The 16473-nt window shown below is 34.3% G+C and overlaps 1 protein-coding gene across 1 annotated transcript in view; it reads right to left on the bottom strand.

The window, feature by feature from the left end:
- Positions 1 to 16473, bottom strand: part of LOC124353789 (ATP-binding cassette sub-family C member 3-like) — a 50001-nt gene that overhangs the window by 12772 nt on the left and 20756 nt on the right. Inside the window, exons 16-25 of the mRNA XM_046803786.1 lie at positions 15793 to 15960; positions 14812 to 14992; positions 14044 to 14137; positions 11953 to 12040; positions 10129 to 10348; positions 9780 to 10000; positions 8954 to 9043; positions 7204 to 7294; positions 2375 to 2483; positions 778 to 904 (exon numbers count right to left, since the gene is read on the bottom strand). Of these exons, the coding sequence (XP_046659742.1) occupies positions 778 to 904; positions 2375 to 2483; positions 7204 to 7294; positions 8954 to 9043; positions 9780 to 10000; positions 10129 to 10348; positions 11953 to 12040; positions 14044 to 14137; positions 14812 to 14992; positions 15793 to 15960 (1389 nt within the window). The remainder of the gene's footprint in view (positions 1 to 777; positions 905 to 2374; positions 2484 to 7203; positions 7295 to 8953; positions 9044 to 9779; positions 10001 to 10128; positions 10349 to 11952; positions 12041 to 14043; positions 14138 to 14811; positions 14993 to 15792; positions 15961 to 16473) is intronic.

A 16473-nucleotide genomic window follows, 5' to 3' on the forward strand; every position in this document is an offset into this window, starting at 1 on the left:
ACGTCTTGCTTTATTATATTTTTCTACGATTTTAGTAATTTCCAAAATAGTTTCGTCCCTTTTTAAACTTTTTAAGTACTAAAAAGTTATACACCTCACATAACAAATTTAAAAAGGTTTAGAGGTGTATTGACCATATGTTTAAAAAGGTTTAGAGGTGTATTGACCATATGTTTAAAAAGGTTTAGAGGTGTATTGACCATATGTTTAAAAAGGTTTAGAGGTGTATTGACCATATGTTTAAAAAGGTTTAGAGGTGTATTGACCATATGTTTTAAAAAGGTTTAGAGGTGTATTGACCATATGTTTAAAAAGGTTTAGAGGTGTATTGACCATATGTTTAAAAAGGTTTAGAGGTGTATTGACCATATGTTTAAAAAGGTTTAGAGGCGTATTGACCATATGTTTAAAAAGGTTTATTGACCATATGTTTAAAAAGGTTTAGAGGTGTATTGACCATATGTTTAAAAAGGTTTAGAGGCGTATTGACCATATGTTTAAAAAGGTTTAGAGGCGTATTGACCATATGTTTAAAAAGGTTTAGAGGCGTATTGACCATATGTTTAAAAAGGTTTAGAGGCGTATTGACCATATGTTTAAAAAGGTTTAGAGGTGTATTGACCATATGTTTAAAATGAGACGGATATTATAACTCTAAACTCAACATTACGGTTGTAAAAGTGTTTGAGGTACAACTGTTATGGAGTAGATCAAGCTTGTTTCATACAGCCTGCTCTTGATAAAATAAAAAAATAAAGCTGTTGAGTTAACTCTTACCTGTAAAGCGTAACTGACAGACAGACCAACTATAGCAGGATCCAAAGAATCTCTTGCCAAAACTGCGAAGAGAGCTGCGAAGAAGATTAAAGTGTTGCCAATCGTCTCCAAACGAACTGAGAGCCATCTAGAACAAACCCAATGGCAAAATTATTATACTCCAATTCCATCTAACTCTCTTGTAGAGAATTCTTTCTGAAAACAATAATGTTTTAGTATTCAGATCATACAGAGGTTATTTAAAATTTTACTACCGGTATCTTTATTATACAGCAACGAAAAACAGGCTTCGGATCACTCACATTGCCTCAAACAGATTATTTCAATCACACCTTAATCTATGTGTAATAAATCTAACTTATGTTTCAGCTCTGAATATTTTGTTTTATGAAGGAAACAGAATATCAGTAACACTACGTTTTGAGATCTGCAATCTGATCTCTTCCTCAGGTGAATAACTAATCCAACACATAACTATAATCTAGGTTAAATAAACAAATAATACTAGAGCGTTGTGACACGCAAAAGTCAGGAATCACAACCACCATGTTGTGTGCCAAGTTCACTAACTTTAAACATGCACTTAATATGAACAAAACACAACATTAATTACTAAATTGAACTACGGAATACAGGTCGCAATAGGTCTGCACTCTCCGACCAACCACACAAGACTGAAAGACATAATTCGATCAAGAAATTCTGTTGAGGTTTTTATTAACACGTCTTACGTGGTTATGGGAGATATTCAAAGTCGAAATAAGACTTCTATTGTATAAATGCCAAGAACACAAAAAAAAAATAGTTTTGGGCATACTAAATTTACAACAAAGAAATCATATTTGTTCATACAAGTTATACTATGGAACAATTATAAAAAAATTAGAATTTTTATTATTAAAAAAACCCATAAGTGAGTGTTTTGAGATAGTTATCCCTTATATTTTATGGAACTTAACCAACGAAAGATCAGCATGACCAACAATGATCAATAAAATGTCCAAAAATCTTACAACGTGGAATTAAATAACGAAATTGACTTTTGGTTATATTGGTCGTTGGTTGGTTAAGCTTCAGCCAATCACGATACGTATTGGTTTCCTCCACTCACCTATATAGACGTACATGCATTATTGTCAGTTTTGGTTTGACGACTGGTAATTAAAGATTGCTCTAGGCAGCGAAAGCGAAATATTACGATATTGTTTTAAATTAATTAAGAGTTTGATTTTGTGAACGTGGTGAGCACCGGAAAGATCGAGCAATTTAAATTACTTTTGTAAGATTTTTAGTCTGGTGTAAATATTGGTCTCATTTACGTATTAGATTAGATTACCAAATTAAAAAGCAGTAAGATGTATTAGAAATAATTTAGGATTGAGAACATCCCTAGTATTTTATATCCTTAGCTTTAGTCTATGTTGAAACATAGGGTTCGGCTCTCAATTTAATTTCAAATCTAGAAATAGAAAAATGTTTTGTTGTTTGAATAAATTCTGTTCTTTCAACAGCAAAACCAAGTTTAGCTGCTAAGCTGCAATACAAATTTCGTGATTAAAAAGTCAATATTCTTTTAGGATACTTGTAGTTGTTTTACCTGCCAGACAAAGTGCTGGGCATAAGACTGGCAGTGTTGAAGTCCACTCGATTCTCTTGAGTGTGGATGAATCTAGAGACAGACCCGTACGCCCGTATTGAAGAAGCACCTAAAACACAACAAAGTGCTGGGCATAAGACTGGCAGTGTGGAAGTCCACTCGGTTCTTTAGAGTGTGGATGAATCTAGAGACAGACCCGTACGCCTGTATTGAAGAAGCACCTAAAACACAACAAAGTGCTGGGCATAAGACTGGCAGTGTTGAAGTCCACTCGGTTCTATAGAGTGTGGATGAATCTAGAGACAGACCCGTACGCTCGTATTGAAGAAGCACCTAAAACACAACAAAGTGCTGGGCATAAGACTGGCAGTGTTGAAGTCCACTCGGTTCTATAGAGTGTGGTTGAATCTAGAGACAGACCCGTACGCCCGTATTGAAGAAGCACCTAAAACACAACAAAGTGCTGGGCATAAGACTGGCAGTGTTGAAGTCCACTCGGTTTCTATAGAGTGTGGTTGAATCTAGAGACAGACCCGTACGCCCGTATTGAAGAAGCACCTAAAACACAACAAAGTGCTGGGTATAAGACTGGCAGTGTTGAAGTCCACTCGGTTCTTTAGAGTGTGGATGAATCTAGAGACAGACCCGTACGCCCGTATTGAAGAAGCACCTAAAACACAACAAAGTGCTGGGCATAAGACTGGCAGTGTTGAAGTCCACTCGGTTCTTTAGAGTGTGGATGAATCTAGAGACAGACCCGTACGCTCGTATTGAAGAAGCACCTAAAACACAACAAAGTGCTGGGCATAAGACTGGCAGTGTTGAAGTCCACTCGGTTCTTTAGAGTGTGGATGAATCTAGAGACAGACCCGTACGCCCGTATTGAAGAAGCACCTAAAACACAACAAAGTGCTGGGCATAAGACTGGCAGTGTTGAAAGTCCACTCGGTTCTCTAGAGTGTGGATGAATCTAGAGACAGACCCGTACGCCCGTATTGAAGAAGCACCTAAAACACAACAAAGTGCTGGGCATAAGACTGGCAGTGTTGAAATCCACTCGGTTCTCTAGAGTGTGGATGAATCTAGAGACAGACCCGTACGCCCGTATTGAAGAAGCACCTAAAACACAACAAAGTGTTACTCCTAAACTCGATAATAAAAATAGTTTCTATAAGTTGGTTTTGGTTACGGAGGGCAGATACCAATTTAAAAACTAATCATAAACTGCGTTAGTTTCTTAAAATATGAAGTTCCAAAACAGTTTGGTATAAACCAAGTCTGAGTGATATGAAATTACACAAATAATTTTTTAATAAAAATATATATTTTTTGTCAAACTTTTAAAAATTGCGTGCTGACTAAAATGTACAAATTATAATAACACATTTAAATAATTGCAAAGAGAAAATTCAAATCTTCCAAACTTTTACAATTAATTATTGGTTTTAGATTCAATTTTTTCAGGGTGAATATTTCGAGCCATCTTCTACCTTATCCTACTTCAAGTTGAGTATTTAAAAACGTCTTGAAAGTAATCCTTGCTGGAGGTCCAGTACCTTCAAATTCCTCATTATACATTGAATAGCTCCTTGCAGCAATCTATTGATCCAGTGGTTCCTAATGTGTGCTCCGCGGCGCCCTGGGGCGCCTCGAAATCCTGCCGGGGGCGCCGCGGTTGAGCGACAGTGATTAAGAGAATATTATATCGTGTGAATATGTATACGTATATATATATATATATATATATATATATATATATATATATATATATATATATATATATATATATATAGTTATGTACCATTCCTTCATGCTAGACTAGATTTATAATGGACATATCGAATTATTTAATGGTCACATTAGTGATAGTTAAATATGAGATACCTATGGCTCTATAAATTACTTAAAATTACTTTTATATTAAAACTACTAAGCATGAACAAAAGAAATTGCAAAAAGAAATCATCGCATGAATAGCGTTCAGGTGAGACTCGCAGACGCATTCACCACTATTTCTTGGAACGTGTTGCCTCGACACTACACATTACTCCACCCAAACAAACCAATAAGCGTGACATTGAGTGGCAAAAATGAAGTGTCAAAAGTGGGCTTCAAGCTCCGTTCAAGCGAAAGAGAAGAGATTTGGACCTATTCCATGATCCCTAGAGAAATTAGCCACAGAACATCTCATTAAGGAACTGATCAACTATATTAAAAACACTCCTCAAAAGTAATTTTTTAAAACAATGTAAAAGGACATGGATTCTGACCGCTACATTTATTCTTGTTGGTTGTCTCTTGGTATTCCCCTTTCTAGTAGGTTTGAGCTGAGACACGAAAAATACGCTTACCAGAAGGGTAAAAACAATATCATTGCCGATAAATTTATTCAAAAGAATTTTCTGTCAAAGATACCTCTTCTTGCTGAATTGTTTGAAAGGTTGAACATACTAAGTAAGTAATTACAAGAAAAGAACGCAAATATCTTAAACCTGTCAGACAAATTAACAAGTTTTAAACATATACTCGATTTGCGGAATATTATGGCTAAAGAAGAATACAGTAGATTTTCCGCTTTGAAACAGTTTATTGAAGAAAGATCTTTCCAAACTGAATGCATTTTTATGAATTCTTGAATTTTTAAAATTTTTATGGATTTTTATGCATTCATTTTTATAAATTCTTTAAACGATGTCAACTCTGTAATGTGGGCATCAAATCCACTTAAAAAGAAACGCATCTAAACGTTGATAATAGTAAACAACTGGTTGGATTCAAAACTGATACTTCGTTAAAGGCTGGATTCAAAATGAAAAAAGTGTGTGTTATACTTTCGAACATGAGTCCAGATTTTGATCTATTAGTTCAAGGGGAAAACTGACATAATTCGCATAGACTTTCAACATATATGTCCGAATGGCTTAAGTGAAACTTTAAATGAATATTATGAACTGGGATGAATTTGAGAGGATATAATCTGACTTGCTAAACCGTAATATTTATGAAGCAATCATTTAATTTAACAATATTTAAAGTATTAAACGCTTTGTACTTTACTTATGTCCCTCTATATACGTATTTACTTGTACTACTCTAAGTCTAACAATCACATACTAGTAGTGGTTTTCATTAAAAACCATTAGTAGTGAATAGTTTTACATAATTGATTAAAAACACGGTTTTTACTACATATTTTTATGGTGGATAATTTACTACAGGCATACAAGCAAATATTTTACCGCTATGAATTATAAAGTCACAATACTTTATTTTTATTCTTCATCGACTCTACTGAGATGAGCTGAGAGGGGCGCCGCGGAAAGTAGTGCAATCCTAAAAGGAGCCTTTTAAAGTTTGGGAAACACTTTAATTAATCATATGTAATATATTTACAGTAAGAGTAATGTTTTCTTACGAATAGACTCTCACTCTCCTTTTTAGGAAAAAGTGAAAGTTTTGAAATGTTCTCCATGTATTCCGATAACCACCCTTTCAGAATGTGCTGTTAAAACCTGTAATTACTTGCATTATAGTAGTAGTTTATCGTAACCCACTACTGCAAATTTTACTACTATTCCTTTTATTGGGTCCCTGCTATTCCAATACTAAGGGTCAGGTCCAAGTTGTTATTTTTATATAAAAATGTAAATTGGACTTTCTTTGATATAAACTATATGGGGTTATTCTAGCAATTCCTCATTATAGAACTATAAATAAGCTATGCCAAGGTTGGATGAGGGTTTACTTCTGGCTGTTCTATACCTTTCAGTTGAATCCAGACTGCGTACATCGAAGACCGATGTGTCAGTTAAATCTGGGCAGCCTACAGGTATGCATGTCCAGGAGAGGTACATCACTAGCCGCAAATGTCGAGATATTGGAGTGCAAGGATATATCGATAGTCTAGTCTACTGTGAGAGATGACTGTTGGAGTTGGTTGGGAACCCTGAGTGTCATGCATGCCAGCCTAGGCATTAGAGTGTGCTACCCCAGATTTGACAAGAAAGGCTGGTACAAAGCTGGCCTCCCCTTCTTCCAAAGAGACATGACTAACATTAATGCTCAAAAACCTTCTTTATGAATCTCGACAGGAGGCGGCCTCTACCTCCAACCTTACCCATCCAGAATATCCTGTCACTGCGGAAGCAGCGCAAAGGTCCTTTAAGTACAACTTCTCAACTTCTTATCCTAGAAGACCAAAATAAAAAGCTATGGCAAGAGCAGTTTTGTTCAAATGGACTTATTAAAAGTACGGAACACGAATTTCTTCCACTGTAAAGCGGCCAAATAAATACAGCCAAGTAGTGACACTGTAGCATATACCTACAGTTCGAAGGGTGTTGTTGTACTTGTGTTAATATGACTTTATAATTATATTATATAAGAAATGTATGGAATATCGTGGTAAGCAGATTATCATTTCAGATTTTTTGATTTCTGTAAAAACATTTTTAATTATAAAAAAATTGAGTGTACTAATCATAAAACTGCAAATGAAATATATACATGGCAGATTGGTGCTGTTTTAAAACCAGCTCAAACTCGCTGTCTTTTTAACAATAAAACTATTAAAAGCACAATGTAGTCAGTCCTGTGTATATTGAGTATGTATAGCTAATTTAGGCCTTACATATTTGCTGGAATCCAGTTTTCAGTGCCAAATTGCCAAATTAGAGCTGGTTTATCCATATCTTCATGAGGCTATAAAGTTACCGAAGTGTTAAAAGATGTCATACTATCCTCAAAACGTGAAGAAGGCAGTTTACAAAACCACCCCACCTGCAGCACCGTCACGTCACGAGTTTACGATTGTCAAGTCAAATACTCACCAGACACAGTCTCACTGAAGTGGGAGTAGATGGGTGACCTTGATACTGCCTCTATCCTTCTCAGTTGTCTTGATGTCGTTACGTATATTTTCTGCAAACATCATCATTGGACTTTCAACTGACACGTTTTCTTAACTGAGCAAAATTAGAAAGACATAAGATAGTACAATAACGACGTATGTACAGGCCGAGATATTCCATGTGGTCTCCTAGATGCGCAAGAGGGGAAGCGCGGCTGTTAAGGAGGGGGGCGACTGAGCTAGCGACTTCCCCCTCCACTCCACATGACCAGTATGCTACTGCGGATCGTCGGGTCGTGGACCACGTGGAATCTCTCGACTTGTATGTAGTACGTATACTCGTACAAGCGTACTAAGTAAAAATAATTTCTTTATTAATGTACTTAAATTCTATTGCTTTCCAAATCAACTAAGATAGCCAATCAATTAAATTTACACCAATCAACACGTGTCAAAATCAGAGCCAACTCCAGTAAATATTACGTTTCATCAATATTATAATTTTTTTCAACCTTCAGACGGCAAAGTTCAGATGTTTGGTGCTAAAGAACCATATATATTGCAAAACTCGAATATCCGATACCAATTAATCATTCGGTAAATTTTTTACAGTTTATTTGAAGATTGACATCGTCTCTGAAGCTATCTTTGAACTACCAATACGTTAAAATATTTTGCTATAGTTAATATATTGTGTGAAATTAAATAACTTTACTGAAATTTACTAAGGAAAAGTTTTCAGAAGAAAAAGGAGATATAATACATCTTACTTGGAGAAATATCCATTAGGATGTAAACTGTGTGTGCTTATAACTTTATATGACTATTACTTATCTTATGGTTGTTGTTATTATACTATAGGCTACTATAAGAAGGTGAATAATCTCTGCAATATTCTTTTATTAAATCAGAAGACGATGTTCGAAAACATCATTAATGACTTGCATGTGATCTCATTATTTTAAAACAAAAATGGAGTACCAGAAACAGTAAAACATTGGTTTTAAATTTATCTATAATAACAGAATGGGCTGGTTGACTTAATTCACACAAAAACGGAACTTGTGAGGTTTATAGAAAAAAAATTTAAACACACTCATTAAGAATATGGCTTATGAGTGTTTTTTTTAATATTTAAGAATTAATTTTTAAAATATTTAGGATTTAACCTATGGCAGGTGCTGTCCCTAACCGGTTAAAAGAGGTATCCCTCAAGGATCATTTTTAGGCCCAGGACTTTTTCTTTTTGTTTTTAAAGATCTGCCTTAATACACAGGAGATGCTAATCATACAATTAACTATTTAAACTTATTAAAAGTATATCGATATCTTCCTACACCCCTCAAATTAGCTTCTGCAGTGAAAACTACAAAAACTGCCCGAATAGCATTGACCAATATTGAATACATTGATGAACAATGGAGTCGAATTTTTATATTATTACACAAGTGCGTATATAAAAACTATATAAGTACTATAATGTAGACCTTCGTAAGAATTTGATTTCCAGCATCTATGCAAATAAAAATATTAAAGCTTCAAATAATATAATTACAACATAAGGCGTTTAATACTTTCTAATATTTGAGGTCCACGAGAGATACGGTTTGAATTTGACCAATGAGATGAAACCTAAATCGGTCAGATTAAATGAACTCTTAAACCCTCAAAAAAGGAAGTCAGAGTACTTATGGTTTTAATTATACTAAATTATAATAATATATACTAACCTGTACAAAATAGTAAATCAATGCAATGGGTACGATGACTGCAAGAAATATGGGTGTGGATTTTGTGATAACCAGCAATGTTCCCAAGACCTGTAGCAGACAGATTTGATTTTCCACAAATTATTACTTTTTACCACAGTTTATTACACTATTCTTATTATAATACAAATTAAGAATTTTGTACATCCACAGCTTCCAGTTGACTTCCACGTGTGGCCAATGGTGGGGTGTAGCGGTGCGTGGCTAATGCTTGGATTGGTGATCGCTAAGCGACTATGTCCTTGTAAGCAACCCGCCTGTCTAGCCATTGGTGGTGGTTCGGAAGTCACCTTTAAGCCGTTGGTCCCTAGGTTAAGAGTTAGAGAGGGCTTACTAACCCTAATCTCGTCTGGTAAATTAAGACATTTTTTAACTTTGACTTTGCAAAATACTGTGCTTCTATCTGGACCAACAGTGTTTGAAGTATAATAACTGTGACAGCCCATTTAAATTTATGCTAATATCTCGTATAGATCTAAATATTCAGATTAAACAGTTTAAAACAATAATATAATTTAATTAATAGAACAATAAGATGTTTCCTATCGACATAATAAACAAAACTTTAATACTACATTTAAAGAAATGGTATGGCTCCTCTTCTTGAGATGCAAAACTTAAAACGTGAAGTTAAACATTCAAAAAATTAATCAACACATAGCAGTGAACATTTGAGATAAATGTTATGACAGAAAGTGTGTGTTTAAAAATAAGTATATGTAAGTAAAACGCACATCAGAAGAATAAACTATTAAACTACACAATACTGCACAACCAACTGACTTACAGTGATGAAGCCTATCATCGCGTTATAAGCTGTCATCGGGAGTATATTGTCTATGACGTCCATGTCTTTGCTGAAGCGGTTGACGAGTCTGCCGGTGGGGGTGGTATCGAAGAAACTCATTGGTGCCCGTATGACTCGAGTCAGCATGGAAAGATGAAGTCGTCTACAAGCCATGACACTGCTGAACGTCAGAGAGAAGGAACTCAGCACTGCCCCCACCACTGGAACATCCACATAAAATTCCTAAATTCAATGAACTTCCCACTCAAACACATCTTATGTATATTTTATTAAGTTGAGTCAAATGCAGCATCAACATTCATTCAATTCATCTAACATCCAAACTCACCTTGGCCAACACCTAAGAGAGCGTAAATTCCCAAATAGTAGTTTCGTCTCTCCACAACCTGAACTCCGTCAACAGAAGTCGAGGGGTCTGAAGTCCAGTCTGTCAGCCAGAAGCTAGAGACGACGGTTAGGCCTTGCGAGAGTACTTGGAAAAACAACACCGAGAGAACCATCGGGATCCCAGCTGATTTGATGAAGTGGAGGTACACTGCAAGCTTCACCTGCAGACAAGAATAGGCTAAATGTGACTGTGGAAAAAAAGATCTTGCATCCTAGTTTTATCAAATAATTGTCCTTGCTGGGTTGGATAGCGAAAATGAAATTCAAAGGCACAATTGGTCCAAATCTTGTGCCAATATTAACCAGTATTTTCCCTTGCCAAAAAGACATACAATAGAAACCTCGGACAAATTTGAGATAAACGAGGCAAAAGTAACTTTATTAAGTTCAATACAAAAAACAATTTTTTGTGAGTTAGCTTGATTTGGAATGTTTTCACTATTGAATGCGTGGCTAAAGCAAGTCAACCCTATTCCCTATATGTTTTAATGAATTTCCCTTCCAAAATTAGAAATTGGTATTAATTCACTTTACCGAGGATCGGCTCGGCCTGCATGGGACCCTATTAAATTTCCGATTTTGTTGTAATTTGTTGTTGTAAAGACTTGGAAAATATTTTCTACACACACTAACATCTCTCTCTCTCTCTCTCTCTCTCTCTCTCTCTCTATATATATATATATATATATATATATATATATATATATATATATATATACATTAAATTGTAGAAATGGCAATAGCCTTATTTAATTTCAATAAACATTGAATCACAAAAAGTACTTGCTCCGCCGGGAGTCGAACCCGGATCTCTCACTTGCCGGGTGAATGTGCTACCATTACACCACAGAGCGCTTACTTTTTCCGATTCAATTATTTTGTATTTGGCCGTATCTGTCACATATGCGTTTAAATAAGCAAACTAACATATGATCGGAAGACCAAACACCTGTCATATATATATATATATATATATATATATAGTTATCGGTCGCAAACTATTAGACCGACCTTTATAAAAATGTGTATGTATACGTATTTTTCCACGGAGAAGGTTTATGCTAAGCCCATTGATGTAACTCACCACCAAGCGGCGGTGCAAAAGATAAAAGGTTTCAAAGCGCCTGCACACTATAAACTGCAATTACGAGATAGTTACGTATATTACATAGCCAAACACTATTTGAAGGCGCTAAGTTATTATGAATATTTGTCTTTAAGATACATTTCTGATTGAACTTAAAGCTTGAGTGTAAAGTAGACCACTTTATAACAAAGTACAGGTACGTTAACAATGGCTATAAACATAAATAGATTTTCTTGATCGTGGCAACAACGCAGACTCTACACCGGCGTTGGAAATATAATTAAATTAAACCAGAAGTTCACATACACGGGCAAAGCTTACGAAAAGCGTGCAAAGCCGCGGGAAAACAGCTAGTACTTTATAAATACCAACGTATGAACAATACTAAACCCATATTAAACATAACTGTTCAACAAAAACAGAGCTGCATATAACAAGGTGGTAACATTAAAAGGCGATGTTTAAAAAAAGTTCGACATTCAGGTTGCATTTAATAATTTTTCAGTCACGTTCTAAAAAAAATAAATAAATAAAAACGTATAAAAAACGCTTTATGAAATAAGATTCTAGAATTCAAATATTTAGGTGTAAACCACATGTGGACTACTCAGTGTTCAAATGACACTCATACAGAAACTCGCGTGGTTTTTGGCACTATCAGGGTTACATGTAACTTACCCCACCCGTTTCAGACGATTCCTCCTGAATCAACCTATCAATCTGGTTCGTAATCGGTTGTGTGTCGAAGCTGACAGAGTTTCTGTGACTGAAACATAAACATTAGGGAGGTGAAAAGGATATGTCAGCTCATGCAATAAAACATCATGGATTACCCCAAGTGGCCTTCCTGGGACCTGTTTTGTTCATTATGTACAGGCCTACCCTTTCCACTAGTGTTTAAAGACTGCACTATCAACCACCATTAGTGTGACTTAATTTTCACTGAAGAGGCCATTATTGAGTTATATTGCTTATTCAAAACCCAAAACACAACCGATTGATTATAATAAGAGTTTTTAAGGATTGCGACGCAATAGTCGTGTAGGCTATAACTCACTCTAAAACTGTTTAAATCTTAATATGTCTTGAGTTTAAGACTCTCTACAGAGGGATCAAAATATATAAATGTGAATAAAAAATAATAAAAACTGTATTATTATTGTTTTTAATTGTTTGAACTATAACATTTTAATGTTTTGATGTCAATTTTCATGATTTATTAATTGATTATTAGTAATGATACATTTTAACTGTTTACACAAATGTAATGTATATACTATTTAAATTAGATTCAAACATTAATTTCAAATAATAAATGCTATAATAGAAATTTAACCCAATAAAACTGCCATTTCTTTCAAATTATATCTGATTACATTGGCCGTAAACATTCACAATTCTGGAAGAAATAAGAAGTGAACAAAATATCATTAGAACGTATTCAGTACCTTGTTTTACACACATCAATAAATTTTAGGCATGAATTTAAATTTGACAAAAAAATATTATTACAAAGAATTTACTGAAAATAATATATGTAGTATTAACTGCTTCTTTAATGTTTGTTTGAATTGTCTTAGTGCATGCAGTTTATATTAAATACAGTTCTTATACAATTCCTATACTATTGCACTGTTTAAGAATATAGATATTTTAAATCTTGAATACACCTTCCATAATTAATAAAACCTATATTGCACAACAAAGCAACTAGAAACCAAGAATTTAATTTATAAAATTGACTGTGGATGCAAAAAACATATATTTTACAAACTTCAAGCCCTATAGAAATGAGATTAAAAGAATATTTTGTCACTATAACAAGAAAAACATTGAAAAATCTAAATTATTGGAACATGCTATAAAGGAAAATCACCATCTAAACTTTAAATCATTAAGTGCACTTTTGAAGAATTTTCATGGGCTAAAAGAAACAGAATTGAAAGTGCATTTATGGCGATTTTAAAACTCGTATTTCTCAAATTTCCGTGAATTTCAGTGACATTTTGTCACTTTTCTACATTTGGTAAAAGAAGAAATGCAGTCAAAAATGTTAACTTGTAAGCCATATTTTCCCATATGATTCTTATATAGTTTATTAGTTTTTGGTATTTAGTTTAGTTTAAAATGTTATTTTATTTTCCGACCTTATATCGTCGCGACTGGAAGAAGGCACCTTTCCGGAGTACAAATTATCTACAGTGGATCCGCCACTAGATTTTCTCTATCTAAACTCAACCAGCTTTGATGAGAAAATGTGTACTTATTTAAATGTGATTGCGAAAGGTTCCAAACATTACTATAAAACTTCTAACTTTACTTTACTTGATCTACACTACTACTCGTCCTACTCTAGCAGCATAAGGACCCCGACAAAACATCCCCTCTGGCAGCTTGCTTATCGTTGGCAGTAATATGCCTACCAGAAACTGCCTTGAAGACAGCAGGAGGCTCCCATTGTTAAAACTACGACTAATTAGTCAACCCAACTGGATATCGTGTCCTCGGCTACTGATAAATTACGCGCCAAATTTTATAGTGCCGCAAACTATTTTGTCATTTATTTTTATTGATGTGTAAAATATATTTTTTCTGTTTATATTAACTGATGATGCCGTAAATATAAACAGGCGAATTTGAAATTAAATTTATTTATTTTTTACTAATAAAAATGTTGTTTACTAATACTGATCCAGTGTCAACCTATAAAGAATTATTATTATAAAACCATTAGTTGTTCTGGGTTATACCATTCCTGCTAGTACACACCTGGAGGATGTAGATCTCATTGAGCCAGTAATACTCATTCGTCTCTGAATTTGCTGCATCAGTTCCTCGTTTTCGCTCAAAAGTTCTTCCATTTCTGCAACAAATGTAAGTTATGTTAAGTAAAACTTTTGAAAGCATTTATGAGTAAGGTAATTAACTATTAATAAAATTACTTCTTTAAAAAAAACCTGCTTTTGTATATATGGGACTACAGTATATGTAAGAAAGATAAATGGAAAATAAAAACAGTGTCTGGGCAGATAAAATTTTGTAATACATTCAAAAATAATAGCTTCAAAAATATTGTTTGTGAATATTTTTTCATCTTAGCAGCCTCTAGTTTTGCATGCATTTGGATAGAATTCAATAAGATGGGGCATATTTTTAGCATATTAGAGGTACAAGTTAGGGAGGTGAAAAGGTTTATGTCAGCTCATGCAATGAGACAACATGGACTTCCCCAAGTAACCTTCCTAGGGCCTGTTTTGTTCATTATATACAGGCCTACCCTTCCTATTAGTGTAAATAACTGCATTATCCACCCATATAAATACGACTTAATTTTCATTGAAGAGGCCATTGTTGAAATTAATGTTGAACTTAGATGTATATCCACATGATCAGTCAAATATTTCCTGAATGAGATGTAGAACTGTAATGTGACACAGCAAAACTTTTCGATTCAAGTCCCTGTGGATATAGTACTCTTTGTTTCTCTTTCTTTATTAATATAATAAATATACACATTACATATTAAATTTAACTTACCAGTGTTCAACTCCTGTTCACCGGTGTCAGTGATATGTTGGATCAGAAACTCAGAGAACTCTCCTTTCTTGCCCATTAGTTCCTTGAATGTTCCAATTTCTGAGATTTCTCCGGCCTTCATAACAACGATGACATCCACTTGGGGCAGAAATGTTACCGCATGAGTCACCAGGATACGGGTCTACACAGGTTTAATAACTAGTATTTAACACAGCCCAGTTACTACAGCAAGACACTTGTAATAAATTATATTTTATACATGTATGAAGTATGAACCTCTAGTTTATTTTATACAACTAAAACGTTTGAAATACGTATAAGGTAACACTTTGTATTATAAAGAATCAGTATTGGATGACTTTATTTTAAATTATCTTTCTAGAAGACATCAATAACATTGAAAACCAAAGGTGTTCCGGAAAGTGCATAACGTTTAAAGCAAATAATTTTGTACTTGTACATTTTCTTATGTGTTTATTTGTGTTGAAATGATCAAAATATTTCGAAGGGATTTTTGATTTCAGGAGATTTTTATAGCAGGCAACGCTCACTTTCATATTTATTTATTGTTTCTCTTAAGATAATACAATATGTAGTTTTAGTGATTTTGCTTTCAAAATATTTCTCTACTCAAATAACTAAAGGAAAATCTGTAGTCTAAAATAACACTGGGTTGTAAGGAAGATTATAGTTATTTTAAAATCTTGAATATAAGAAACAATCACCGTTGAGAAAAATCAATGGTCATTGAAGGATTGTATCTTCACAGCTAAAACAACCAGGGTTTAATCAGGAATTCACTTTAACGAGCTTTTCAAGTATGCCAAATCATTCATGGTCAGTTTTACCATACCACTGAGGATTTTATAATATTGTAGAATTCTCCAATTCTTCAGATCGTTTTGATTCTGTCAGCCATTCAAAACAAAAACCTACACCATACTAAATATACAATTTTACTTATACTCAATTCTCTGTCACCTTCTTGTAGAGTTGACCTCTAGGGCCGATGACGTTCTCAAAGATATGTTTCCCAACATGAGAGTCGACGGCGCTGAGAGGATCGTCCAGCAAGTATATGTCTGCGTCGTAGTAAACTGCACGCGCCAAGCTCACTCTCTGTTTTTGTCCTCCGCTCAGGTTGATGCCCTGGATAACATTCCAAGGTTAGCTCTGGTGAAGTAAAATATGTGAATAACAGTCATTTAAAAAAATCATTAAATTTTGTAAATCATTGGATACTGAATTTTAAGAAGGGAGATGGATAGAGAATGTGCGAGCTACGGACCAATTTCCATTTCTCCTGCTGTTTTTTTTTTTTTTAATATTGAGATATTCCATACCTCTAACGATTATACGAGGGCTATCCAGAAAGTAGATTACGTTTCGCTCTGTAGCCGCTAGAGGTGGGACTATTGCAGCCATCTTGATGTCAGGGCGTTTCTCCGTTCAATGGCATTTTCTCCGTTCAGCCTTGCATTTTACTTTGATTATTGTGTCATAACGTGTAAACAGTTTTTTAGGTTACAGAATTAAGTTACAAGTTTTCGTTGGGTTTATTTTAAAATTAGCTTCAATGGTTTGTGAAAAATATATTTTCAATGGCAATTTGTAATAAGGATCGTAAATAGAGTTACTTAGTATCTTGTTTATTTGCTTATT

This window comes from Homalodisca vitripennis, chromosome 2, assembly GCF_021130785.1.
Source record: "Homalodisca vitripennis isolate AUS2020 chromosome 2, UT_GWSS_2.1, whole genome shotgun sequence".
In the NCBI taxonomy this organism is placed as follows: domain Eukaryota; kingdom Metazoa; phylum Arthropoda; class Insecta; order Hemiptera; family Cicadellidae; genus Homalodisca; species Homalodisca vitripennis.